This window comes from Gossypium arboreum, chromosome 13 (genome assembly GCF_025698485.1).
Source record: "Gossypium arboreum isolate Shixiya-1 chromosome 13, ASM2569848v2, whole genome shotgun sequence".
Lineage (NCBI taxonomy): Eukaryota > Viridiplantae > Streptophyta > Magnoliopsida > Malvales > Malvaceae > Gossypium > Gossypium arboreum.
Window position 1 is genome coordinate 99,318,006 of NC_069082.1, and position 26,511 is coordinate 99,344,516.

Genomic DNA, 26,511 nt, shown 5'->3' on the forward strand with positions numbered 1-26,511 from the left:
TAGCAGTTGCTAAAAAGGGCCTCCCTAAAATCAAAAGGGTGTTATTATCCTCTTCTATGTCTAGAACAACGAAATCAATGGGAAATATGAACTTATATACTTTCACGAGTACATCTTCAATAATACCCCTAGGGAATCTTATAGTTTTATCTACCAATTGAATGCTCATCCTAGTTTGTTTATGTTTCCCAAGACCTAGTTGCTTAAACATTTTGTAAGGCATGACATTAATACTAGCCGCTAAATCAGCTAAAGCATGACGTATATCTAAACTACCAATTAAGCAAGGAATTGTAAAACTCACTGAATCTTTCAAATTGTGGGGTAACTTATTCTATAGGATAGCTAAGCAGACTGCATTTAGCTCCACATGCGACGCTTCGTCCAACTTCTGCTTATTTACTAAAAGCTCTTTTAAAAATTTCATTGCATTTGGCATGTGTGACAAAGCTTCAATAAACAGTAAGTTAATAAGTAATTTTTTCAAAAGTCTGAGGAATTTACCGAATTGTTCGTTTGAGCAATCTTTTCTTGCCGCGTTAGGGTATGGCACACGAGGTTTATATTCGACAGTCACCAGTTTGTTTGTACTTTAACCTACCTCATCTCTTCCTTTGCTTACCACTGTTTCTTGCCTCAGTTCTGGTTCAGGCTCAACGACTCCTTCATCATCTTGAGTATTAATTGTATTGAGTTGTTCCCTTGGGTTAGGTTCGGTATTATTTGGCAAACTACCTTGTGGTCATTCAGAGATCAGTTTGGAAAGCTGGCCTATCTGAGTTTCGAGTCCTTGGATCGATGCTTGTTGATTTTTAAGTGCTATCCAGGTATTTTGGAAATGGGTTTCTAACATTGATATGAATTTTGAGAGCATCTCCTCAAGGTTCGGTTTCTTCTCTTGTTGATAAGGTGGCTGTTGAAAACCCTGAAGATTTTGTGGCTTTTGATTTTCTTAACCACCCCAAGAGAAATTTGGGTGGTTCCTCCAACCTGCATTATAAGTATTACTATATGGGTTATTTTAAGATCTAAAGTTATTATTACCCATATAGTTAACTTGTTCCTCTTCTGTTGTGGGATTGAAGGATTGATAATCTGTATGCACACCTCCTCCGCTTAAGTGACACCTCCTTACTAGATGTACCTGTGTAGAACCAAGAAAACTATCAATCTTTTTATTGAGAAGTTCTACCTGATTTGACAGCATAGTAACTGAGTCGACGTTATAAACACCGGCTATTTTTGTTGGCTTAGTCCTCATGACTTGCCACTGATAGTTATTCATTGACATTTCTTCAATGAATTCATAAGCCTCTTCCGGTGTTTTGTTGTTGATGGTTTCGCTAGCAGCTGCGTCAACCATTTGCCGAGTCGAGGGATTCAGACCATTGTGGAATGTTTGTACTTGAAGCCAAAGCGGTAACCCATGGTGAGGGCACCTTCTCAGTAAGTCCTTGTATATCTCCCATGCATCGTAAAGTGTTTCTAAATCCATCTGCACAAAAGAAGAGATATCATTACGTAATTTAGCCGTTTTAGCCGGCAGAAAATATTTTAGTAAAAATTTCTAGGTCATTTGTTCCCAAGTAGTGATAGACCCTCGTGGTAACAAGTTCAACCACTGTTTAGCTTTGTTTCTTAGTGAAAAGTGAAATAACCGAAGACGAATGGCATCATCAGAAACGCCATTGATTTTCAATGTATCGCAAAATTCCAGGAAATTTGCTAAGTGAGCGTTGGGATCTTCATCCTGCAAACCATCAAACTGAACAAATTGATGTATCATCTGAATAGTGTTAGGTTTTAATTCAAAAGTATTTGCAGCTATAGCAGGTCTAACTATACTAGATTCAGTTTCTGTAAAAAAAGGTTTAGCATAATTATACATAGTGCGTGGAGCAGGATTTTGATTAGCTGCAATTGCAGGAGGTAGCTGATTGCCTTGGTTTTCAGCCATCTCTTCGGTTGGGGGTTGAGTATCATCTGTCTTTGATTTCTACGAACTGTACGATCGATTTCTTTGTCAAAAAGTACTGGTCCCGACGGGTTTCTTCCAGTCATACTATAAAAACCTGCCAAGAGAAAGAATAAGTAAATTAATAGATAATAATAATAATAATTTAATTAAATTGCAAGAAAATAAAATGGCTAAAGTAATAAAAATTTAGCGTTCCTAATATTTTAGTTCCCTGAAAATGGTGCCAAAAACTTGATTGCATGATTCGTAACAAGTAATAAATATTTATAATGAAGATCAAACCTAGACTAACTATTGTCACGACGAAAAGGAAAGTGCACCTATCGAACAATAATATAGTACTGGCAAGACCGGGATATCGTACCCAAGGGAACCAAACATACTAGTAATAGCTATCTTTTTATTATATAACCTAGAAATAAGGAGGGGTTGTTTATTAACTAATTAACTAACTAAACTAAAGCAAAGAGAAAGATTGGAAAAAGACTTGGAGAAAAGTAATTGATAAAGACTACACCCAATGAGGAATCCACCTAGATTTCTCTTGTTATCTGACTCTGAACCAGATGATTTATTCACTTCACTTGAGCCGTGAGACTCCCTAACCTATATTATTATCTCTTTCGAGACTAATAACACCTAACCCTCAGTTGAATTAATCAAAATTTCTTTCTTAATTAAAACCCCTAGGGAAGAAGTAAATCGATCTATGGACTCCCATATTAGGTTTCACCCTAATCCGACAAAATCTTGTAACCCTATTTCTAAACGTTCGATCAACTCCGCTTAATTTTGCCAAATCTACTCTTAGACAGGGACTTTTGCTCCTCTGCATAAGCACATCAAATCATGAATTAATACCCAGAATATTAACTCAAGCATTAAGACACATAATTAAGAACAAATCAAGTATTTATCATACAGTTCAGATAATAATAACAAGATCCATCAAAGGTTTCAACCCCCTTAGGTATCTAAGGGATTTAGTTCATAATAAAATAAGAGTACATCTCAAAAGTATGAAAATAACAAAACAGAAAGAAAACTCTAAAACCCCTGAAGGAATTCTGAGAGAGATCTTCAGTCTTGGAGTAGCCTCGGCTTTTGGGATGGATCGTCTGGCTTTCTTCAAGTAAGTCTCGACGTGTCGTTTTATTCTCCAGAAAAGTTCTGGAGGGGATCCGTCCCTTTTTGTGACAGCCCAAAATTGACCCTAGTCGGAATGTGGTTTCGGGACCACAAAACCGAGGCATAAAAATAATTAAAAATTTATTTTGATGCCTATAATATGTGTGTGCTCATGTATGACATTTTATGATGATTGATTTAGTGTTATAAGGGTGAATTCCACAAGAAAGGACTTAGTAGTGAACTTTGAAAGTATGATAGGAAATGTGTGATGACTAATTAAAGCATGCATGCAAAATAATGGACTTGCATGTCAAATTCCCCTTTTATAGGTGGTGGCGGCCATGACAAGGAGGATGGGCTAAACATGTCATGAAACATGTTTTGTTGGTGCATTAGGGTGAAATAATAAACAAAGGTGTATGGGTGATAAAAAAATGAAAAAAAAATGTGTGTGAGTGTGGTATTAAGTTTTGAGCTACAATATGCAAAGCATTAACTAGTAAAATGCATGCTGTTTTTGTGTGGTATTAAGTGCATAATTGGCCTCAACATGGACATGTATATTCGGCCTAAGGTAGCCTATTGATGGCCTTAGCTTTTCCTTGATGCTCGAATGAATTGTATTGAATTGCTTGATGTAGTATAAAATGTGCATGACCATTGTGTATTCAAGCTAAAGAGTGGCCATATGACCATTTAAACTCCTTGTCATATTCGGCCATAAGCTAGCACAATGAGGTTTTAATAAATTGAATTTGTTTGAATTAGCTCAAGAGCTAAGAGGGCCACAATTGGACAAGGGGAAGGAAAAAGTGATCGAATAGCCGTAAAAGCCGTTCGACAACATCCGAGGTAAGTCCTCAAGAAGTGACCTTACTTGAATTATGTGGAATGAAATATGGATGTATTGATTATTGATTTATGTGTGTATGAGTATTCGAATGATACCCGGGCTAAGTCCCGAAGGCGAATATGCTAGTGATTATAATTGTGTTTGAGCCTTAGTAACGAAAATGAAATATGTATGTCCAATGATTATTGATGTATGTGTGCATGAGAAATTGAATGATATCCGGGCTAAGCCCCGAAGACAATTATGCTGGAAATTATAACCGGGTTAAGACCCGAAGGCAATTGTGCTAGTAGCTAAATCCGGGCTAAGACCCGAAGGCATACGTGCAAGTTGTTAAATCCGGGCTAAGACCCGAAGGCATTTGTGCAAATCGTGATATCCGGGTTAAGTCCCGTAGGCCTTGGTGCGGGCTACCATAACCGGGCTATGTCCCGGCGATTGAATGAGTAGCGACATCCGGTTAAACTCGAAGGTATGTGATTTGAAAATTATAAGCTTGCTGGAAAATTTCAGCTAATGCACTTGTGAAATTTCCCAATGACAAGGTAAGTGCGGTGTGTGCTTTGCGCGCTAGGAGTAAGAGCGTATGAATATCCGCTCCTATGATGGAACGAGTTATCGGCCTTAACGAAGCCGTTATTTGTGTATGAACATAAGAGTTGGGATGGTGAAGTAAGTATGATTATGTGAATGTGCATTAATGAAATGATGCATTTGGCTATGTGAATGTATTGCTTTAATTAAAGCTGATTATATTCCTTGAGACTTACTAAGCATAAAAATGCTTACCCCGTTGCTTTGGCTCTCTGTTTTATAGATTTCGCTCGATAGCAATCGGATTCGGGATCAATAAAGTCGAAGTCATCCACACTATCAACGCCTCCATTTTGGTATAAATTTTGGTTGAACTTTGAAATGGCATGTATAGGACTACCCCTTGTTGGTTTGAAAATGTGGTGATGTATATGTATACGGCCATGCAAAAATGGCTCGTAAAAGGAAGCACGATCTTAGACTATTTGTGATTTGTATGTATATATATGGTGTCATGATGTGATTATGGATTGGAAATGGGAGTGTTGGTCATATGATCAGCCATTGGTATGGTTAAAATGATCATATATGAACCTATGTATGGCAAGGCTAGTTGGTTCATGGAGACTACAAAATAGGTAAGACCTACCTTAAAAACAGATGCTGCCAGCTGCAGTGACGTGAATGTGAAAAATCACCAAAATTTGTAGGAATGGTATTAAATAGTGAATAAGCTATGTAAATGAACCTTGATGAGTCTATTTTCATATGGAAGAAACGAAATGGTCATAGGAGTTACATGTTAAGAGATATTAAGGCTATTGTGAGACAGGGCCAGAACGGTTTCTGGGTCCCCTGTCGCAAATTTAAAAATTTACTATAAATTACCCAGAAATAATTAGGAGTCATACCTTATATGTACAGATTCCATTTTGAGTCTAGTTTCATTAGAAACAAACGGTACCAGTGTTAAAGCCCTGTACAGATAGATATTTAAGTTATAACGCGCGAAGGTCAGAGCAGTCGATCCCTGTAACATGGGTGAATTTAACTAATAAACTGCACCAATTGGCCTGACCAAAAATTCTAGAAATAAATCCATGGATGGATATATGAGTCTAAATTCAGGGAAAATTTACGAAACCAGTTTCCGAGTTTTGAAACTCGAGATATGATTTTTAAGGCGATAGTGACGCAGTTTTCCAGCCTGACTGGAAATGTCAAATTGGTGGGCAAAACATGTGAACTTGGCTTGTTAACCCCTCGTGTCCGACACCGGCGATGGTCTCGGGTTCGGGGTGTTACAATTTTATTGGTATCAGAGCCACGGTTTAGTCGATTCTAGGACTACCGTGATGTGTTTGGGGTCTAGCTATACATGCCATTAAATGATGAATCGATAGTGTGGTGATTTCTGACAATTTGACTTTGTGTTTGTTTATAGCAATGGATCCCGATCCCAGCCGAGCGATAGCTGATGATGTGGAGAGTGTGGCGCCTGCTCCCGCACAAGGGACAGCGCCGGCGGACTCTCAACCTATGGCCAGCAATCCGAATGATGAGGCTAGGCAAGCCTTTTGTAGTGTGGTGAACGAATGGTTTAATCAATACATTCGAACTAACACTACTGCTCCACAACCTCCATTCCCGACAAATGCAACCCCGCACCTACAATACCTCCGGTGATGACCAAATAAGGTCAAGTAAGCCCCAATCGATAGGATTGAAAACATGGGGCCTTGAATTTAAGGCTACGGATGATGATGATGCCGAAGCGAGCTAAATTTTGGTTGGATAACACTATCCGGTGCTTGATGAGCTATCCTGTACACCGATGAGTGCTTAAAGTGTACCATCTCCTTGCTACGCGAGTCCGCCTACTATTGGTGGAGTACTCTGACTTTTATGGTGCCTAGAGAGCAAGTGACTTGGGAATTCTTTCAAACCGAGTTCCGAAAAAAGTATATCAGTCAGAGATTCATCGACCAAAAGCGGAGGGAATTTCTTGATCTTAAGCAAGGTTCTATGTCCGTTACCGACTACGAACGAAAGTTTGTGAGGCTTAGCCGGTACGCGCGAGAATGCATTTCGTCCGAAGCCATTATGTGTAAACGCTTTGAGGATGGGCTGAATGATGATATAAGGATGTTTGTTGGCATTCTCGAGATACGAGTTCGTAGTACTTGTTGAGCGAGCTTGTAAAGCCGAAGAGCTTAGAAAGGAGAAACAAAAAGCTGATGTGGGAACTGGAGAATTCCGAAAGAGGTCCTCGGGAAAGTCTCTTCAACAAGCATCGAAGAGATTTCGAGATGATGTGAGCCGGTCTAGAGGCGTTTCGGGCTTTTCTAGACGAGGACGCGATCGACCCCTGTGACCACACGAGTCACTTGATCGCATGATGGTGGAAATGATCGTAGAGAGGCGGAGTGTCTACATTGTGGCAAATGGCATTCGGGAGCTGTTGGTTTCGTGATCGCTCGCTATAAGTGTGGATCGGCCGACCACTTTATGAAGGATTGCCCAGGATGCATGAGCAGAATGTAAGTCGAGTGGAAACCCGGTGCTACCATCGCCGAGGTAGGCCACCTAGAAATATGGGCAATGTCGTTGGCGGTCGAGAGGATCTAGAGATGCTACCATCGGATCGAGGCTCGTGCTCTGTTAGGACTTATGCCATACGCCGCACGCCGAGGATCTTGCCTCTCCGGATGTCATTACGGTACTTTCACTCTTTTCAATACAAATGTGATTGCTTTGATTGACCCCGGTTCTACTCATTCATATATATGTGAAACCTTAGCATCCGAAGAAGACTTTGCCTATTGAGTCTCTCGAGTTTGTAATTCGGTGTCAAACCCTTGGGTCATTACGTGCTTGTCAACAAAGTGTGCAAGAAAAGTCCCCTAGTGTTCGAGGTTCTTGTTTTCCGACGGACTTGATGCTTTTGCCGTTCGATGAATTGACGTTATTCTTGGTTTGGATTGGTTGACCATGCACGATGCGGTTGTAAATTGCAAGAGCAAGACTATCAATTTGAGTCTTGCGAATAATGAAATAATTCGAGTTGAGTCTACGGACTTAAAGGGGTTGCCACCGTAATATCGCAATGTTGGCCCGAAAATATGTAAGAAAAGGGTGCGGCGTACCTTGCGTCGTGCTTTCGATGACAAGGAATCGGAAAAGAAACCCGAATCGTGTCGTTGGTTTGTGAATACTCGGATGTTTTTCTTGAAGAATTGCGGGTTTACCACTGTCGGAAATAGAATTTGGCATCGAATTGGTACTGGTACCACTCCAATTTCGATAGCTCCGTATCGTATGGCACCAACGGAATTAAAGGAGTTGAAAGCTCGGTTGCAAGAATTGGTGGATAGAGGTTTTGCTCGTCCGAGTTGTTCGCCTTTGGGTGCGCCGGTGTTGTTTGTGAAAAGAAGGATGGAACCATGCGGTTGTGCATCGACTATCGTCGACAATAAAGCGACGATAAAGAACAAATATCCGTTACCACGTATCGATGACTTGTTCGATCAACTGAAGGGAGCCTCGGTGTTCTCGAAAATAGATTTGAGATCGGGCTATTATCAATTGCGAATCCGAGATTGAACGTACCCAAGGCGCCTGAGAACAAGATATGGTCATTATGAGTTCTTAGTGATGCCGTTTGGGCTCACTAATGCCCCCGCGAGATTTATGGATTTAATGAATCGGATCTTCGACCATATTTGGATCGATTAAGTAGTCGTGTTCATTGATGACATCTTGGTCTATTCAAGAAATGAGACCGAACATCTTTGAACACTGCGGTTAGTGCTGCAAATTTTAAGGGATAAGCAATTATATGCTAAGTTCAACAAGTGTGAATTTCGGTTAAGAGAGGTTAGCTTCTTGGGTCATGTGGTATCTCAGATCGGTATTCGAGTCGACCGAATAAAATTTCAGCCATACTTAATTGGAAGCCTCGAGAAATATTTCGAGGTTCGACTTTTGGGGCTTAGGTTATTACCGACGATTTGTAAAGGCTTCTCAATGATAGCCACGCCGATGACGGCTTACTCCAAAAGGATGTTAAGTTCGAATGGACGAGAAATGCCAAAAAGTTTCGATCAATGAAAACTTATTTGGTGAAGCCCCAATTCTAGTGCAACCCGAGTCCAAGCAAAGAGTTTGTCATCTATAGCGACGCCTCCCTACTTGGGTTAGGTTGTGTATTGATGCAAGAAGGTCGAGTTGTGGCCTATGCGTCGAGGCAATTAAAGCCACATGAGAAAAATTATCCGACTCATGATCTCGAATTGGCGCCATCGTGTTCGCCTTAAAGATATGGCGACATTACTTATTTGGTGAAAGGTGCCATGTGTACTCGGATCACAAAAGTCTCAAATATTTGATGACCCAAAGAGACTTAAATCTGCGACAAAGACGTTGGCTCGAGTGTTAAAGGATTATGAGCTGATCATTGACTATCACCGGGAAAGGCGAATGTGGTTGCGGATGCCTTGAGTCGTAAATCATTATTCGCTTTGAGCGATGAACGTGCACTTATCATTCGATCCGATGGTGTATTAGTAGCTGAATTGAAAGCCAAACCACCGTTGATACATCAAATTCGAGAAGCTCGTAAAGTCGACGACGAGTTGGCGCAAAACGGCCGAGTGTGTGCGAACAAGGACTCGAATTTCAAATCGATGATGACGATTGTTTGAGGTTCAAAAGTCGTCTGTGTGTTACAAAGAATTGGAACTCATTTCGATAATTCGAATGAAGCCCATTGTAGCCGAATGGCAATCCACCCGGGAGTAATGAAGATGTACAATGATTTGAAACGTCGGTTTTGGTGGCATGGTATGAAGCGAGACATCTCCGACTTTGTTTGAGATGTTTAATATGTCAACAAGTGAAAGCGGAACATCAAGTGCCTATTTCCATCGTGTCGGATAGAGATCCGAGATTTACCTCGCGATTTTGGAAAAAGTTGCAAGAAGCTTTGGGTACCAAGTTGCATTTCAAGACCGCCTTTCACCCCCAAACCGATGGTCAATCCGGCGGATAATTCGGATACTTGAGGATATGTTAAGATGTTGCGTCCTCGAGTTTAGTGGTTCATGGGAGCGGTATTTGCCGTTGATTGAATTCGCTTACAACAACGACTTTCAATCAAGTATTAAGATGGCACCCTATGAGGCCTTATACGGTCGTAAATGCCGTACACCATTGTTTTGGTGAGCTCGGTGAAAGCAAGATTTTCGGTGGATTTGATTAGGGATGCTTTGAGCGAAAGTGAAAGTAATCCGTGAAAGTCGAAGATAGCCTCCGATCATCGAAGTCGACGCGGATCTCAAGCGTAAGGATATCGGTATCGGTGGGTGATAAAGTGTTTCTCAAGGTATCGCCTTGGAAAAAGATACTCAGATTCAGCCGTAAGGGCAAGTTGAGCCCGAGGTTCATTGGGCCATATGAGATATCCGAGCGAGTCGGTCCAGTGGCATATCGTTTGATTTTGCCCCCTGAACTCGAAAGGGTTCACGATGTCTTTCATGTTTCGATGCTTGACGCTATAGATCCGATCCATCGCACGTGATTAGTCCATCGAAATTGAAATTCAAGCTAATATGAGTTATGAGGAAGAACCGATTAAGTATCCTATCACGAGAAGTGAAAGAGTTGCGAAACAAGCGGGTTCCGCTAGTGAAAGTGTTATGGCTCAAGCACGGGATAGAAGAAGCTACTTGGGAGACCGAGAACTCTATGAAAGAGCGATATCCAAACCTATTTACCGGTAAGATTTTAGGGGACGAAAATTTCTTAAGTGGGGAGAGTTGTGACCCAAAATTGACCCTAGTCGGAATGTGGTTTGGGACCACAAAACCGAGGCATAAAAATAATTAAAATTTATTTTGATGCCTATAATATGTGTGTGCTCATGTATGACATTTTATGATGATTGATTTAGTGTTATAAGGGTGAATTCCACAAGAAAGGACTTAGTAGTGAACTTTGAAAGTATGATAGGAAATGTGTGATGACTAATTAAAGCATGCATGCAAAATAATGGACTTGCATGTCAAATTCCCCTTTATAGGTGGTGGCCGGCCATGACAAGGAGGATGGGCTAAACATGTCATGAAACATGTTTTGTTGGTGCATTAGGGTGAAATAATAAACAAAGGTGTATGGGTGATAAAAAAATGAAAAAAAAAATGTGTGTGAGTGTGGTAATCCCCCCCTTGCCGTGAGTTGAGAAGGAAGGAAGAAAAAAATTTGTTGTGTTCTTCCTTTCTCATCCTTTGGCCGAAAATCATAAGGAGGAAGAAAGAGGATTTTTGCTTCATGTTTGGTTTAGAAGAGATCTAGAAGGTGATTTGGCTAAATTGGCATCAAGATTAAGGTATGTATGAGGTTGTGTTAGGAGTTTCATGCATGTTTTGGTTGCTAACTTGATGTGCATGTTAGCCATGGCTCAAATCTTTGTTATGCCATGGAAATGGTATTTGGCCAAAGTTGTTATGGTGATAAAGCCATTGCATGCTAAGTGTGAAGCTTGATGATGATGCATGCAATGATGGATTGTCTACTCTTGAGAAGATTTTGAGTTTTCTTTTTGTGTTTAACCATGATTGAAGTTGAAAGGAGCATGATTGTCATATTCGGCCATGATGCATTCATGAGCATGGTTCATGCTTCTTGCATGTTAGTTAAAATTTGTATTTTGGATGGCTATGGACACCTTGAAATTCGGCCATGCTCATATATGTATATATATGTTTGCACATGATGTTTTGGCTATGAAGTAAGTGATGAATATGTTCGTTTAAAGAAGAAGATGTTGAAGAATGCTTGTGAAATTGCAAGCACATTTGGCCTAGCACACATATGAGTGCTTGATGTTATATTATAAGTTTTGAGCTACAATATGCAAAGCATTAACTAGTAAAATGCATGCTGTTTTTGTGTGGTATTAAGTGCATAATTGGCCTCAACATGGACATGTATATTCGGCCTAAGGTAGCCTATTGATGGCCTTAGCTTTTCCTTGATGCTCGAATGAATTGTATTGAATTGCTTGATGTAGTATAAAATGTGCATGACCATTGTGTATTCAAGCTAAAGAGTGGCCATATGACCATTTAAACTCCTTGTCATATTCGCCATAAGCTAGCACAATGAGGTTTTAATAAATTGAATTTGTTTGAATTAGCTCAAGAGCTAAGAGGGCCACAATTGGACAAGGGGAAGGAAAAAGTGATCGAATAGCCGTAAAAGCCGTTCGACAACATCCGAGGTAAGTCCTCAAGAAGTGACCTTACTTGAATTATGTGGAATGAAATATGGATGTATTGATTATTGATTTATGTGTGTATGAGTATTGAATGATACCGGGCTAAGTCCCAAGGCGAATATGCTAGTGATTATAATTGTGTTTGAGCCTTAGTAACGAAAATGAAATATGTATGTCCAATGATTATTGATGTATGTGTGCATGAGAAATTGAATGATATCCGGGCTAAGCCCCGAAGACAATTATGCTGGAAATTATAACCGGGTTAAGACCCGAAGGCAATTGTGCTAGTAGCTAAATCCGGGCTAAGACCCGAAGGCATACGTGCAAGTTGTTAAATCCAGGCTAAGACCCGAAGGCATTTGTGCAAATCGTGATATCCGGGTTAAGTCCCGTAGGCCTTGGTGCGGGCTACCATAACCGGGCTATGTCCTGAAGGCGATTGAACGAGTAGCGACATCCGGTTAAACTCCAAAGGTATGTGATTTGAAAATTATAAGCTTGCTGGAAAATTTCAGCTAATGCACTTGTGAAATTTCCCAATGACAAGGTAAGTGCGGTGTGTGCTTTGCGCGCTAGGAGTAAGAGCGTATGAATATCCGCTCCTATGATGGAACTAGTTATCGGCCTTAACGAAGCCGTTATTTGTGTATGAACATAAGAGTTGGGATGGTGAAGTAAGTATGATTATGTGAATGTGCATTAATGAAATGATGCATTTGGCTATGTGAATGTATTGCTTTAATTAAAGCTGATTATATTCCTTGAGACTTACTAAGCATAAAAATGCTTACCCCGTTGCTTTGGCTCTCTGTTTTATAGATTTCGCTCGATAGCAATCGGATTCGGGATCAATAAAGTCGAAGTCATCCACACTATCAACGCCTCTATTTTGGTATAAATTTTGGTTGAACTTTGAAATGGCATGTATAGGACTACCCCTTGTTGGTTTGAAAATGTGGTGATGTATATGTATACGGCCATGCGAAAATGGCTCGTAAAAGGAAGCACGATCTTAGACTATTTGTGATTTGTATGTATATATATGGTGTCATGATGTGATTATGGATTGGAAATGGGAGTGTTGGTCATATGATCAGCCATTGGTATGGTTAAAATGATCATATATGAACCTATGTATCGCAAGGCTAGTTGGTTCATGGAGACTACAAAATAGGTAAGACCTACCTTAAAAACAGATGCTGCCAGCTGCAGTGACGTGAATGTGAAAAATCACCAAAATTTGTAGGAATGGTATTAAATAGTGAATAAGCTATGTAAATGAACCTTGATGAGTCTATTTTCATATGGAAGAAACGAAATGGTCATAGGAGTTACATGTTAAGAGATATTAAGGCTATTGTGAGACAGGGCCAGAACGGTTTCTGGGTCCCCTGTCGCAACTTTAAAAATTTACTATAAATTATCCAGAAAGAATTAGGAGTCATACCTTATATGTACAGATTCCATTTTGAGTCTAGTTTCATTAGAAACAAACGGCACCAGTGTTAAATCCCTGTACAGAGAGATATTCAAGTTATAACGCCCGAAGGTCAGAGCAGTCGATCCCTGTAACATGGGTGACTTTAACTAATAAACTGTACCAATTGGCCCGACCAAAAATTCTAGAAATAAATCCATAGATGGATATATGAGTCTAAATTCAGGGAAAATTTACGAAACCAGTTTCCGAGTTTTGAAACTCGAGATATGATTTTTAAGGCGACAGTGACGCAGTTTTCCAGCCTGACTGGAAATGTCAAATTGGTGGGCAAAACATGTGAACTTGGCTTGTTAACCCCTCGTGTCCGACACCGGCGATGGTCTCGGGTTCGGGGAGTTACACTTTTTAAGTGATACTTAGGGTGTTTATATAGGCTTTGGATTGGCTTTCTTCCTCCCTAAGTATCCTTTTCTGTGTAAAATACAACTCTTTGAAAATGGGACACGCCCATGTGCCACGACCGTGTGACGTGATTACCACCCCATGTTCGATCCGTTAAATTGCACACGGCTGTATGGGTCAATGGCCAGGCTGTGTGAATCGTGAAAGCCTTGGTCGACACCCTCGAAAGACACTGGCGTGTGAACAGCCCGTGTGGCAAGGCTTAAGCCGTGTCATCTTCTCAATTTTGGTCTGTTTTGTCCCTTTTTGGCTCGTTTTTGGCTCCTTTTGACTCTTGGTGCTCTCTTGAGTACAAAACATGAAATAACCAGATTAAAAGCACCAAAATCCACAAATCTAGTGATAAACATCCATAAATATGCTAAGTATTTAGGGTAAAAATATGTATAATTTGGCGTTTATCACCAGTCCATTCCCAAAATTACATTGAACACATAAAATGGAAATTCCATTTTGTTCGTATAGAAAACTTGACCTTTAGTCATTAGTGGACACCGACAGTACACTATATTGACCAACACACTATCCCTAAACAAACTTGTGACAGTCACACATTTTTCTATGGTCTTTGCTGGAATTCCCAATTCATTAGCTAGTTCACTCAAAACATACGACTGTGTAGAACCAGAAGCAATTAAGGAAAATGAAGGAATAGTTTGCAGAGTAAAGGTACCTATAATTACATTTGTGGCACCTTGCTCATTATGTTCCCTTACAGCATAGACTAGTGCGAAGCCACTTGACTCTTTTTCTTGGGTCACGATAGTCTGAGCTAAAGTCTGTTGCCCAACTAGCCTTGTTTTACCACCTCTACCTCTACCTCGACCATAAGTACCAACTCACACTTGAGTAAGGGTCATAGGTTGAACTTACTAACCCTCCTAACGTTCTAGACAGTCTTTAATCAAGTGACCCTTAGAACCACACTTGAAACAACCTCTAGTCATCTTTCGACACTCTCCGAGATGCTTCCTCTCGTAATACTCACAGAATCGCTAGCTCGCAAACTTGTGTGAACCCTCCTTTTCATCTTAATATTATTCTTCTTGGTGAATTTGACCTTATCTTAGGGATGGATTGGTTGGTTAAATACCATACAAGTTTTGATTGTGCTACTAAGCGTATGGTGTTGAATACTACTAAGGATGAAGAGGTGGTTGTGATTGGGGAGCGAAGGGACTATCTATCAAATGTGATCTCTGCACTAAGGGTCGAGAAATATGTCCGCAAGGGTTGTGAGGTGTTTCTCGCCTACATTGGTGCATCTTATTCTGAGGGTTCTTCGGTCGAAGGTATTAAAACTGTTAAGGATTTTTCTGATGTATTTCCTGATGAGCTCCTTGGGTTGCCTCCGTGTCGTGAGGTCGAGTTTAGTATTAAACTCCTACTGGGAACAGCTCCAGTGTCCATCACCCCTTATAGGATGGCACCGAAGGAGCTAGTGGACTTAAAAGCTCAAATTCAAGAACTGTTAGACCTAGGATTCATTCGACTTAGTGTGTCTCCATGGGGAGCACTAGTGTTGATCGTGAAGAAGAAGGATGGGTCTATGCATATGTGCATCGACTATCACTAGTTGAACAAACTGAATGTCAGGAAAAAGTACCCTTTGCCAAGGATAGATGATTTATTTGATCAGATGTGAGGAGCTTCAGTTTTCTCCAAAATAGATCTTCATTTTGGGTATCATCTGCTAAGATTTAGAGAGACTGATGTGCACAAGATAGCATTTAAGACTTGTTATGGTCATTACGAGTTTTTAGTATTGTCGTTTGGGCTGACGAATGCACCAGCTGCCTTTATAGATCTAATGAACTGAGTGTTCCAGCCCTATCTAGATCGCTTCGTGATAGTATTTATAGATGATATCCCGGTGTATTCGAGAACTGAGGAAGAACATGATGCGCATCTTCGTGTTATTCTATAGGTTTTGAGGGAGAAGTAGTTATACACTAAGTTTAGCAAATGTGAGTTCTGGCTGCAGAAGGTGACATTTCTGGGTCTTGTGGTTTCTATCGAAGGGGTTAGGGTTGATCCTCAAAAAATCGAAGCTATTTTGGATTGGAAATCACCTAAGACCCTACCTGAGATATAAAGTTTTTTGGGTCTAGCTAAATATCACAGACACTTTTTGGAGGGGTTTTCATTGATTACTGCACCTCTGACTAAGTTATTGCAGAAAGGAATACCATTTGATTGGACGGATAGGTAGCAAGAAACTTTTGAGAAACTGAAGAAGGTTTTGATTGAGGCCCTTGTTTTGATACATCCAAAATCTGGGAAGGAATTCAGTGTTTTTAGCAATGCATCACACATTGGTTTGGGCTGTGTGTTGATGCAAGAGGGTAAGGTGGTTGTTTACTCGTCTCGTCAGCTTAAAACCCATGAAGAGAATTACCCTATGCATGACTTGGAATTAGCCGCGGTGGTTTTTGCTCTAAAAATCTTGAGACCTTACTTGTATGGTGAGAAGTGTATCATTTACACTGATTATAAAAGCCTTAGGTACCTCCTCATTCAGAAAGAGCTGAATCTTAGGCAGCGAAGGTGGATAGAGCTACTCAAGGATTATGACTGCTTAATTGAATACCATCCTGGTAAGGCTAATGTGGTAGCGGATGCACTGAGCCGTAGGGCTGTAGCTGATTTAAGAGCAATGTTTGCTCGTCTCAGCTTACTTGATGATGGTAGCTTGTTGGTTGAGCTACAAGTTAAACCGACGTGGACTGAGCAGATTAGGGGTAAGTAGTTACTGGATGGGTCATTGGTTCATCGTTTTTGACAAGTTGAGAATGGAGAGATTTCACATTTTGGACTGAATAGTGATGGGGTACTATATACCGAGGGATTCAGATCTAAGGTAGTCTATACTGCAAGAGTCGTATAGTAGTCCATATGCTATGTATCCTGGTGGATACAAGTTATATCGAGATCTTCATGAGATATACTGGTGGCCAGGACTTAAGCGCGAAGTTATTGATTTTGTAAGTAAGTGTCTGACATGCCAGCAAGTTAAGGTTGAGCATCAACTACCTTCAGGCTTACTGCAGCCAGTTAAGATTCCACTCTAGAAGTGGGAGAGGGTAACCATGGATTTTGTGAGTGGGCTGCCCTTAATGCCTACAAAGAAGGATTCGGGATGGGTTATCATAGACCAATTGACTAAATCTACCCATTTTATACTGGTCCATTCTAATTATTCACTACAGAAGTTGGCTAAGTTATATGTGGCTGAGATTGTGAGACTGCATAGGATACCGGTTGCTATTATATCTGACAGGGATTCTCGATTCACATATCGGTTTTGGAAGAAGTTACATGAGGCACTAGGTACAAGGTTTGACTTTAGTACTACATTTCATCCTCAAACAGACGGTCAGTTAGAGAGGGTGATTCAAATACCGGAGGACATGATAAGAAGACGTGTGATTGATTTTTGAGGTAGTTGGGAAGACTACTTGCCTTTAGCAAAGTTCGCCTATAACAATAGTTACCAGTCCAGCATTCAGATGGCACTGTACGAAGCATTATATGGTCATAGGTGTCGTACTCCTACGTGTTGGACTGAGTTAGGCGAGCGACGATCTCTGGGGCGTGAAATAGTTTCTAATACTGAAGATAGGGTGAGGCTAATTCGAGACCGTTTAAAGACAGCGTCAGACAGACAAAATTGTATGCAAACTTGAAACGTAAAGAGATTGAGTACTCTGTGGGGGATTATGTCTTTCTTAAAGTCTCACCATGGAAGAAGATTCTGAGGTTTGGATGAAAGGGCAAGCTAAGCCCTAGGTTCATTGGGCCAGATCGTATACTGAAGCGTGTAGGATCGGTCGCCTATCAACTTGAGTTGCCTCCAGAGTTGGACCAAATTCATGATGTTTTCCATGTCTCTATGCTAAGGCATTATTGCTTTGATACCTCACATATTGTTCCAGTCAAGGAAATCGAGGTTAGGCCAAATCTGATGGTCGAGGAGGAGTGAGTGCAGATTTTGGATCACGAGGTTAAGGTACTAAAGAGAAAATCTATTCCACTGGTTAAGGTGCTTTGGCATAATCACAGCTCCGCCGAAGCCACATGGGAGCCGGAGGAGGCTATGCGTCAACAATACCCTCATCTATTCTAATCAGATAAATTTTGAGGCCAAAATTTCTTTAAGGGGGTAGAGTTGTAACGCCCCAAAAATTTAGACTTTTATTTTTGTAATGTTTGGCACAAATGACATGTTTTCTTTACTGGCTTGGTGATTTGAGTGGGTGTAGGAGTGTTTGAGAAGCCTAGGTTCAAGTTTGGCTTTTACAAAATTTTTAGTATTGCTCTTAAATGAATTTGGGAACTGTCATATAGATCTTACCGATAGTAGTGCTTGTTTTATGACATAAGAGAGCGTGTGGTCTAGTCACAAGGTGGCGTGTTACTTCTACTGAGGGACTTAAGTTTGAGTCCAGGGTGTGCAATGGAGCAATTATTTTGTTGATGAGCTGGGTAGGTAGTGGAGTTGGACTGAGACTCTAGGGTTGAATTGGTCATGGGAGTTTGGTTAGAGTTTGAATAGGTGTTTGAGGGATTTGGTGAGAGATAAGGGGAGAGATTTTAGGAGAAGAATATGGGAGTTGAGGTGAGAGGTGGTTTTTATCGAAAGATTGACTCTTCTAGTGCCAAATTCGGTCATAGGCAACTAAGTGCCAAATTTGGGGTAATGGCTGTGTTTCTTTTTAGTTTTTGCCTAGGGGTTTCTTTTTGTTTCTTGCATTTTGGGGAAGAGGCAGAATACTGCTTGTCTTTCAGGTATCTTTGTTTTGTATTACAATTTTTGGTGCTTTTCTTGACCCTTTGATTCATTTTACAACGGGCAGTTTTTTGTTTTTTTTGGGGTTCTCCTTCTTGACTGATTTCTCCTATCATCACTTGCTCTCTCAACCTTTTTCTTCTGTAGCTGAATATCTTGCCTCTTCTTCCCCTCTATTTCTTTTCTCTCTTCACCCTTCTCTTGCGTTTGGTGCATTGGCCGATTAGTGTTTGGTAAGTTCTACTGTGTTTTTTCATCGTTGGTTCTTTCCTGGTTGCCCTCTTTCATAGTATTCCTGCATTTCAGTGCTACTTGAGGAGTGAAGGGATTCTCAAGGGATTGTCGTAGCGTTCAAAATCATGTGTTTATCATTCGACTATAGGTAACTTAATCCTTGAATATCGTGGTGCACTTCGTGTATGTTTGGTAATAGAAGGGTTGGTCGAATGTCTTATTTCCCTGTATATGATTTAGTATTCCCTATAAGGCTATTTTTTATTCAAATCGTGTGTGTATACAAAACCTTTATTGAAGGACGGCTTTGGTAGTGCAGATCCTTGACAAAGAGTGTTGATTGCTAGCTTAAAGAAGGAGTGAACCCTGCTTGTTTATTCAAGGTAAGTGAATGGTGCGATTGGGGTTTTGTGTGTTGATAACTGGGTGTTAATCCTATTAATTTAAGGACTAACGATGGATCATATTTGTATCAAGGTTGAGACGTGCGGAGATTGGCATTCTTCTCCCGAAAAGGTGTGTAATCACACCCCCTTTCAACAGTAAACTGGAAAAGCCAAAAGCTGAAAAGCTGAAAAGTCAAAAAGCTGAAAGAACGACATTTGAGGCCACATGAGTGTACAAATGCTCGTGTGGTAAACCAAGCCTACAAATCATTGGCGTAAGATTGTAGTGGCCACTATGGGCGTTCTCATAGGTTTAGGCTATTTTGGGCCATGTTGGGCCGAAATGGGTCGTACGGACTGAATGGACTAGTAGGCCCCACATGGTAGAAATCCATGAGACGTGACGAATACTAGCTTGGGCTGTGTGGTTCGCATAGCCATGGCTGAATCTGGGCCAAATGGACCATACGAGCGTGTGGGCCCACTTGGGTCGCATAATGGGCCTTGAGCCTATTTACACTGTTAGGATCGTTAAGGCTATACGAGTCACTCGAGGCAACTGTAGACCTTTTGAGGGGTCAAGAAGAGTACCTAGAGCCCAAGGTAGGTAAAATGACCAAAATACCCCTATAGGGTAAAGTGACTATTTAACCCCTCGAGGATAAATTACTGATTTGTGCTATGATTTGACTGTACTGAGTGTGGCATTCTGTATACACGTATGAGTATGAAATGACATTCTGCATGGGGTTGGGATTCTGTTAAGGAGGAAGTGTATTGTTACTTGTGTCTTTGCCACATATGCTGATACTGGCAGCTTTGCTGCGTTACTATTACTGGCAGCTTTCCTGCGACATTATTACTGGCAGTTTTGCTACGATATTGGTGTGCTGGTTGGGTGGGTCGACTTTGTCCCCACATGTTGTGTTGGTGGTACAGAGTGGTGTGTTGGATGGATTGGAATCGGTTGCATTACTGTACTGTTTTGCTATTGTTTTGGGCTATGGCCCTCTCTGAACTATTTCTGTAAAGGGCTCAGGCCCAGACTGTTACTGCATGTTGTATATTGGTCGACCGATAGGAGATTACACACTGAGTTTTTGTAAACTGACTCTTTCTCTTTGATTGTGCAAGTAATCCCCAGCTATAGGCGGTTTGGAGCTACAAGGGACTCGGAGGTGGCCACACGACTGCAATTATTATACATTTGGTTTTATTCCTACTTAAAGTTTTGTTTTGGGTTTATGATTTTGTAATAAGGCCATTTATGGGCTATAATTTTTAATTGAACTTTTATACATATTCACTTAAAATTTCTAGTTTTGAGAAGTCGTGTTTCCAAAATAATAACTGTTTTTCAAAAACACGTGTTTCAACTTCACGGTTTAAAAGCTTCAGCAAATCTTAAATAGTTTAGCATATCGAAGGCAATTAAACGGGTAAAACATTTTGACGATGATTTGGTAAAAGCACAGAACTTAACTCACTAAAGTTTTCATATAACACTTAGATGTGACACGCCAAATTCGGTCATATTGTTTGGGTCGGGTTCGGGGTGTTACATTTAGTAGTATCAAAGCTAGGTTGCAAAACTCGGCTGTGGAATGGGTTTTGAAAATGTTTGAAATTTTTAGGAAATTATTTTTGAGATATTTTGGAGGATTCGTAGGTGTGGCACACCGAGTCTCCGGTGCCAAATCCGTAAGTTCCTTGATAACTGATGATTGATCAGATTGAAATAAAATACTGAGATTATCTCATACATGAGAGAGTACTGTGATACTTTAGTTAGAGTAAACTGAAACAGTAGTGAGACTTCGATCTGCGAAAACCAACTCTGATTACTGTTTTTCATAAGACATTTGTTAATAAATACTGGAATTACTAACTGATACATAACACTTCTAAAATCAAATAATACATGAATCAATATGAGAACAAGAGGTACTCACGGAAGGGGTACAAGAGGCCATGGTAGAGGCTGTGGAAGTGCTAGGGCTGGGTCTTCAGCATCGAGCCACATGCCTAACGTTGAGGCTAGAGAGGCACTAACCTTACTGGTAATTGAGATGGGATCATACTAATGAGCAGCTGGGGTTGATTTACTATCCCAGGCTATGCTCCGAATTTTAGAGAAAGTTGCTGGAACCAATACGGGTGTTATGGGCTGTGGATCAGTTTCAAAATGACTCCGGTCAAATAGGGCGGAATATTTTAAAGGTATTTCTGGAGTTGCCCCTAATATAGCTAAATACTGGTTGGAAGCTACGGAGAGAATAATGGACGATCTCGACTGTACTTCAGAGAGAAAATTAAAAGGTGTAGTGTCCTTACTGCGAGACGAGGCCTATCAGTGGTGGCTTATCGTGAGAAAGGGTACTTAGGCCGACCGGTTAACATGGGATTTCTTTAAGGTAGCTTTCCAAGGGAAATATGTGGGCGCAAGTTATGTGGAAGCCCGAAGAAGGGAATTTTTTAGCTTGACCCAGGGGAATAAATCAATGGCAGAATATGAGGCAGAGTTTTTACGACTTAGCCGCTATGCCCATGGGATAGTGGCGACTGGATATGAACACTGTGTGGGTTCGAGGATGGCCTCCAAGATGAGTTACAAGTCCTGATAGCTCTGCAGAGGGAGCAAGATTTTGCTGCCCTCGTAGAAAGGTGAAGATTGCCAAGGATGTGAAGCACTCTGTGCGCGAGAACCAAGAGAAAGCTAGTGGAAAAGTAAGAGTGATTCAGGGTCCTCAGTTTCATTTGGTGGGTCTAGAAAGAAGGTTAATTTTAATGGGCCAGGTCGAGCTGGGGTTCCTGCTACGAGAGCACGGCCTTGTGCAGATTGTGGGAGACATCACTTGGGTGAGTGCTAAAAGAAGATCGGAGCATGTTTCAGATGTGGGTCTATGGAGCATCAAGTTATGAATTTCCTCAGAGACCTATTCAGACGCAAGCTATAGGACAGGGTTATGTGTAGCCAGCGAGAGGTGTTCAACAGCCACCGAGAGGTCGTGGTTCGGCCAGAGGTGGAAATGGTTTGGGGCGAGGTCGTGAAGCACTAGGCAGATGTGTTGGTGATACTGAGATGAGATAGCCAGTTCTGATACGCTGCACGTCACCGAGAGGATAGTGATGCCCCAGATGTTATAGTCGATGCATTTCTAATCCATAATGTACCTTATACTGCTTTGATTGACATTGGGTCTACGCCTTTGTACATTGCATGCACTGTGACTGGAACCATGGGTATTTTTTGTGAGAGTAGTGTTAGTGAAATGACGGTGATAAGTCCACTGGGACAGTTAGTAAGGGTAGATAAGTTGTTCAGGAATGTGCCTCTAGAGGTTCAAGGAGTAGTTTTTCCAGCGGATTTGATGGAGCTACCGTTTGGTGAATTCGACCTTATCTTAGGGATGGATTGGCTGGGTAAATACCATGCAAGTTTAGATTGTGCTGCTAAGTGTATGGTGTTGAAGACAACTAAAGATGAGGAGGTGGTTGTGATTGGGGAGCGAAGGGACTATCTAACAAATGCAACCTCTGCACTAAAGGCTGAGAAATATGTCCGGAAGGGTGGTGAGGCGTTTCTCCCCTATATTGGTGTATCTGATTCGGAGGGTTCTTCAGTCGAAGGTATTAGAACTGTTAAGGATTTTCCAAATGTGTTTCCTAATGAACTCCCTGGGTTGCCTCCGTGCCGAAAAGTCAAGTTTAGTATTGAACTCCTACAGGGAACAGCTCCAGTGTCCATCGCCCTTTATAGGATGGCACCAAAGGAGTTGGTGGAGTTAAAAGCTCAAATTCAAGAACTGCTAAACCGGGGCTTCATTCAACCCAGTGTGTCTCTATAGGGAGCACCAGTGTTGTTCGTGAAGAAGAAGGATGGGTCTATACGTTTGTACATTGACTATCGACAGTTTAACAAACTGACTATTAAGAATAAGTACCGTTTGCCAAGGATAGATGATTTATTTGATCAACTGCGAGGAGCTTCAGTTTTTTCCAAAATAAATATTCGTTCTAGGTATCATCAGCTGAGAGTTAGAGAGACTGATGTGCACAAGATAGCATTTAGGACTCGTTATGCTCATTATGAGTTTCTAGTTATGCCATTCGGGCTGACAAATGCACCAACTACCTTTATGGATCTGATGAACCGAGTGTTCTAGCCCTATCTAGATCGCTTCATGATGGTATTTATAGATGATATCCTGGTGTATTCAAGAACTGAGGAAGAACATGATGCGCATATCTGTGTTGTTCTGCAGGTTTTGAGGGAGAAGCAGTTATACATTAAGTTTAGCAAATGTGAGTTCTGGCTACGCGAGGTGACATTTCTGGGTCACATGGTTTCTGCCGAGGGGGTTAGGGTTGATCCTCGAAAAATCGTTGCTATTCTGGATTGGAAACCACTTAAGACCGTATATGAGATTTGAAGTTTTCTGAGTCTGGCTAGATCTAACAAACACTTTGTAGAGGGGTTTTCACTAATTACTGCACCTCTAACTAAATTACTACGGAAGGGAGTATGGTTTTATTTGACGGATAGGCAACAAGAAAGTTTTGAGAAACTGAAAAAGGTTCTGACTGAGGCCCCTGTTTTGATACAGCCAGAATCTGGGAAGGAATTCACTATTTTTAGCGATGCATCACATGTTGGTTTAGGCTGTGTGTTGATGCAAAAGGGTAAGGTGGTTGCTTACGTGTCTCGTAAGCTTAAAACCCATTAAGCGAATTACCCTACGCATGAATTGGAATTAGCCGCAGTGGTTTTTGCTCTAAAAATCTAAAGACATTACTTGAAAGGTGAGAAGTATATCATTTACACTGATCATAAAAGCCTTAGGTACTTCCTCACTCAGAAAGAGTTGAACCTTAGGCAGCGAACGTGGATAGAGCTGCTTAAGGATTATCAATCCTCAATTGAATACCACCCTGGTAAGGCTAATGTGGTAACGGATCCACTAAGCCGTAAGGCTGTAGCTAATTTGAGAGTGATGTTTGCTCGTCTCAGCTTACTTGATGATAGTAGCTTGTTGGCTGAGCTGCAAGTTAAACTGACGTAGATTGAGTAGTTAGGGGTAAGCAGCTAGATGGGTCACTGGTTCCTCATTTTTGACAAGTTAAGAATGGGGGGATTTTAGATTTTGGACTGAATAGTGATGGGATACTGAGTTTCTGCGGGAGAGTTTGTGTACCGAGGGATTCGGATCTGAGGCAGTCTATACTGCAAGAGGCGCATAATAGTTCATATGCTATATATCCTGGTGGAAACAAGTTATACTGAGATCTTCGTGAGCTGTATTGGTAGCCAGGATTTAAGTGGGAAGTTACAGATTTTGTAAGTAAGTGCCTGGCATGCCAGCAAGTTAAGGCTGAGCATCAACAGCCTTCAGGCTTATTGCAGCCAGTTAAGATTCCACTCTGGAAGTGCGAGAAGGTAACCATGGATTTTGTGAGTGGGCTGCCCTTAACGCCTACTGAGAAGGATTTGGTATGGGTTATCGTAGATCGATTGACTAAATCTACCCATTTTATACCAGTCTATACTGATTATTTGTTGCAGAAGTTAGCTATGTTATATGTGGCTGAGATTGTGAGACTACATGGGGTACCGGTTTCCATTATATCTGACAGGGATCCTTGATTCACATCTCGATTTTGGAAGAAGTTACACAAGGTAATGGATTCAAGGTTGGACTTCAGTACTGCGTTCCATCTTCAGACAGACGAACAGTCAAAGAGGGTGATTCAAATACTGAAGGATATGCTTAGAAGTTGCGTGATTGATTTTCGAGGCAGTTAGGAAGACTACTTGCCGTTAGCAGAGTTCGCTTATAACAATAGTTACCTGTCCAGCATTAAGATGGTACTTTATGAAGCATTATATAGTTGTAGGTGTCGTACTCCTACATGTTGGACTGAGTTGGGTGAGCGACGAGCTCTGGGCCTGAAATAGTTTCTGATACAGAATATAAGGTGAGGCTAATTTGAGACCATTTAAAAACAGTGTCAGACAGACAAAATTCGTATGTAGACTTGAAACGTAAGGAGATTGAGTACTCTGTAGGGGATTATGTCTTTCATAAAGTCTCACCGTGGAAGAAGATTCTGAGGTTTAGACGGAAAGGCAAGCTAAGCCCTAGGTTCATTGGGCCTTGTCGTCCTGTCGCCTATCAACTTGAGTTGGCTCCAGAGTTGGATCAGATTCATGATGTTTTCCACGTCTCCATGCTAAGGCGTTATCCCTCTGATCCCTCACATATTGTTCCAGTCAAGGAAATAGAGGTTAAGCCAAATCTGACGTTCGAGGAGGAGCTAGTTGTGACAGCCCAAAATTGACCCTAGTCAGAATGTGGTTTCGGGACCACAAAACCGAGGCATAAAAATAATTAAAAATTTATTTTGATGCCTATAATATGTGTGTGCTCATGTATGACATTTTATGATGATTGATTTAGTGTTATAAAGGTGAATTCCACTAGAAAGGACTTAGTAGTGAACTTTGAAAGTACAATAGGGAAATGTGTGATGACTAAGTAGAGCATGCATGCAAAATAATGGACTTGCATGTCAAATTCCCCTTTACAAGTGATGGCCGCCATGACAAAGAGATATGGGCTAAACATGTCATGAAACATGTTTTGTTGGGCATTAGGGAGAAATAATAAACAAATAAGCATGGGTAAGAAAAGAATGAAAAAAAAATGTGTGAGAGAGTAGCATTCCCCCATTGCCGTGCAACCAAGAAGAGAAAACAAAAAAATTGTTCATCCTTGTTCTCTCCTTTTGGCCAAAAATACTAAGAGGAAGAGGGATTTTGCTTCATTTCCTTTGTTTAGAAGAGATCTAGAAGGTGATTTGGCTAAATTTGCATCAAGAGTAAGGTATGTATGAGGTTGTGTTGAGAGTTTCATGCATGTTTTGGTTGCTAATTTGATGTGCATGTTAGCCATGGCTCAAATCTTTGTTATGCCATGGAAATGGCATTTGGCCAAAGTTGTTATGGTGATAAAGCCATTGCATGCTAGGTGTGAAACTTGATGATGATGCATGCAATGATGGATTGTCTACTCATGAGTAAGATTTTGAGCTTTCTTTTGTTTTATCATGATTGAAGTTGAAAAGAAGCATGATTGTCATATTCGCCATGATGCATTCTTGAGCATGATTCATGCTTCTTGCATGTTAGTTAAAATTTGTGTTTTGGATGGCTATGGACACCTTGAAATTGCCATGCTCATATATGCATATATATGATTGCACATTATGTTTTGGTTATGAACTAAGTGATGAATATATTGGTTTAAAGAAGAAGATGTGGAAGAATGCTTGTGAAATTGCAAGCACAATTCGCCTAGCACACATGTAGGTGCTTGATGCTATATTATAAGTTTTGGGCCACAATGTGCAAAGCATTAATTAGT

The 26,511-nt window shown here is 40.9% G+C and overlaps 1 protein-coding gene and 1 non-coding gene across 2 annotated transcripts; both read left to right on the forward strand.

Moving 5' to 3' along the window:
• Positions 1–1,421: 1,421 nt before the first annotated feature.
• LOC128287674 (small nucleolar RNA R71) lies at positions 1,422–1,528 on the forward strand. Its single transcript, XR_008278374.1, has one exon. It is a non-coding gene; the product is annotated as a small nucleolar RNA R71 (small nucleolar RNA).
• Positions 1,529–22,326: 20,798 nt separating this feature from the next.
• LOC128286830 (uncharacterized) lies at positions 22,327–25,426 on the forward strand. Its single transcript, XM_053024563.1, has 6 exons — positions 22,327–22,717; positions 23,288–23,505; positions 23,947–24,135; positions 24,396–24,494; positions 24,722–24,830; positions 25,095–25,426. Exons 1-6 carry the CDS (start codon positions 22,327–22,329, stop codon positions 25,424–25,426), a joined length of 1,338 nt encoding a protein of 445 aa, XP_052880523.1.
• Positions 25,427–26,511: the final 1,085 nt, after the last annotated feature.

Coding starts and splice junctions, on each gene's coding strand:
- LOC128286830 (XM_053024563.1), top strand. CDS start 22,327: ATGGGTATTTTTTGTGAGAGTAGTGTTAGTGAAATGACGGTGATAAGT. Junction 22,718..23,287: donor GGAGGGTTCTTCAGTCGAAG/GTATTAGAACTG, acceptor TGGTATTTATAG/ATGATATCCTGGTGTATTCA. Junction 24,136..24,395: donor GCTTGTTGGCTGAGCTGCAA/GTTAAACTGACG, acceptor CTGTATTGGTAG/CCAGGATTTAAGTGGGAAGT.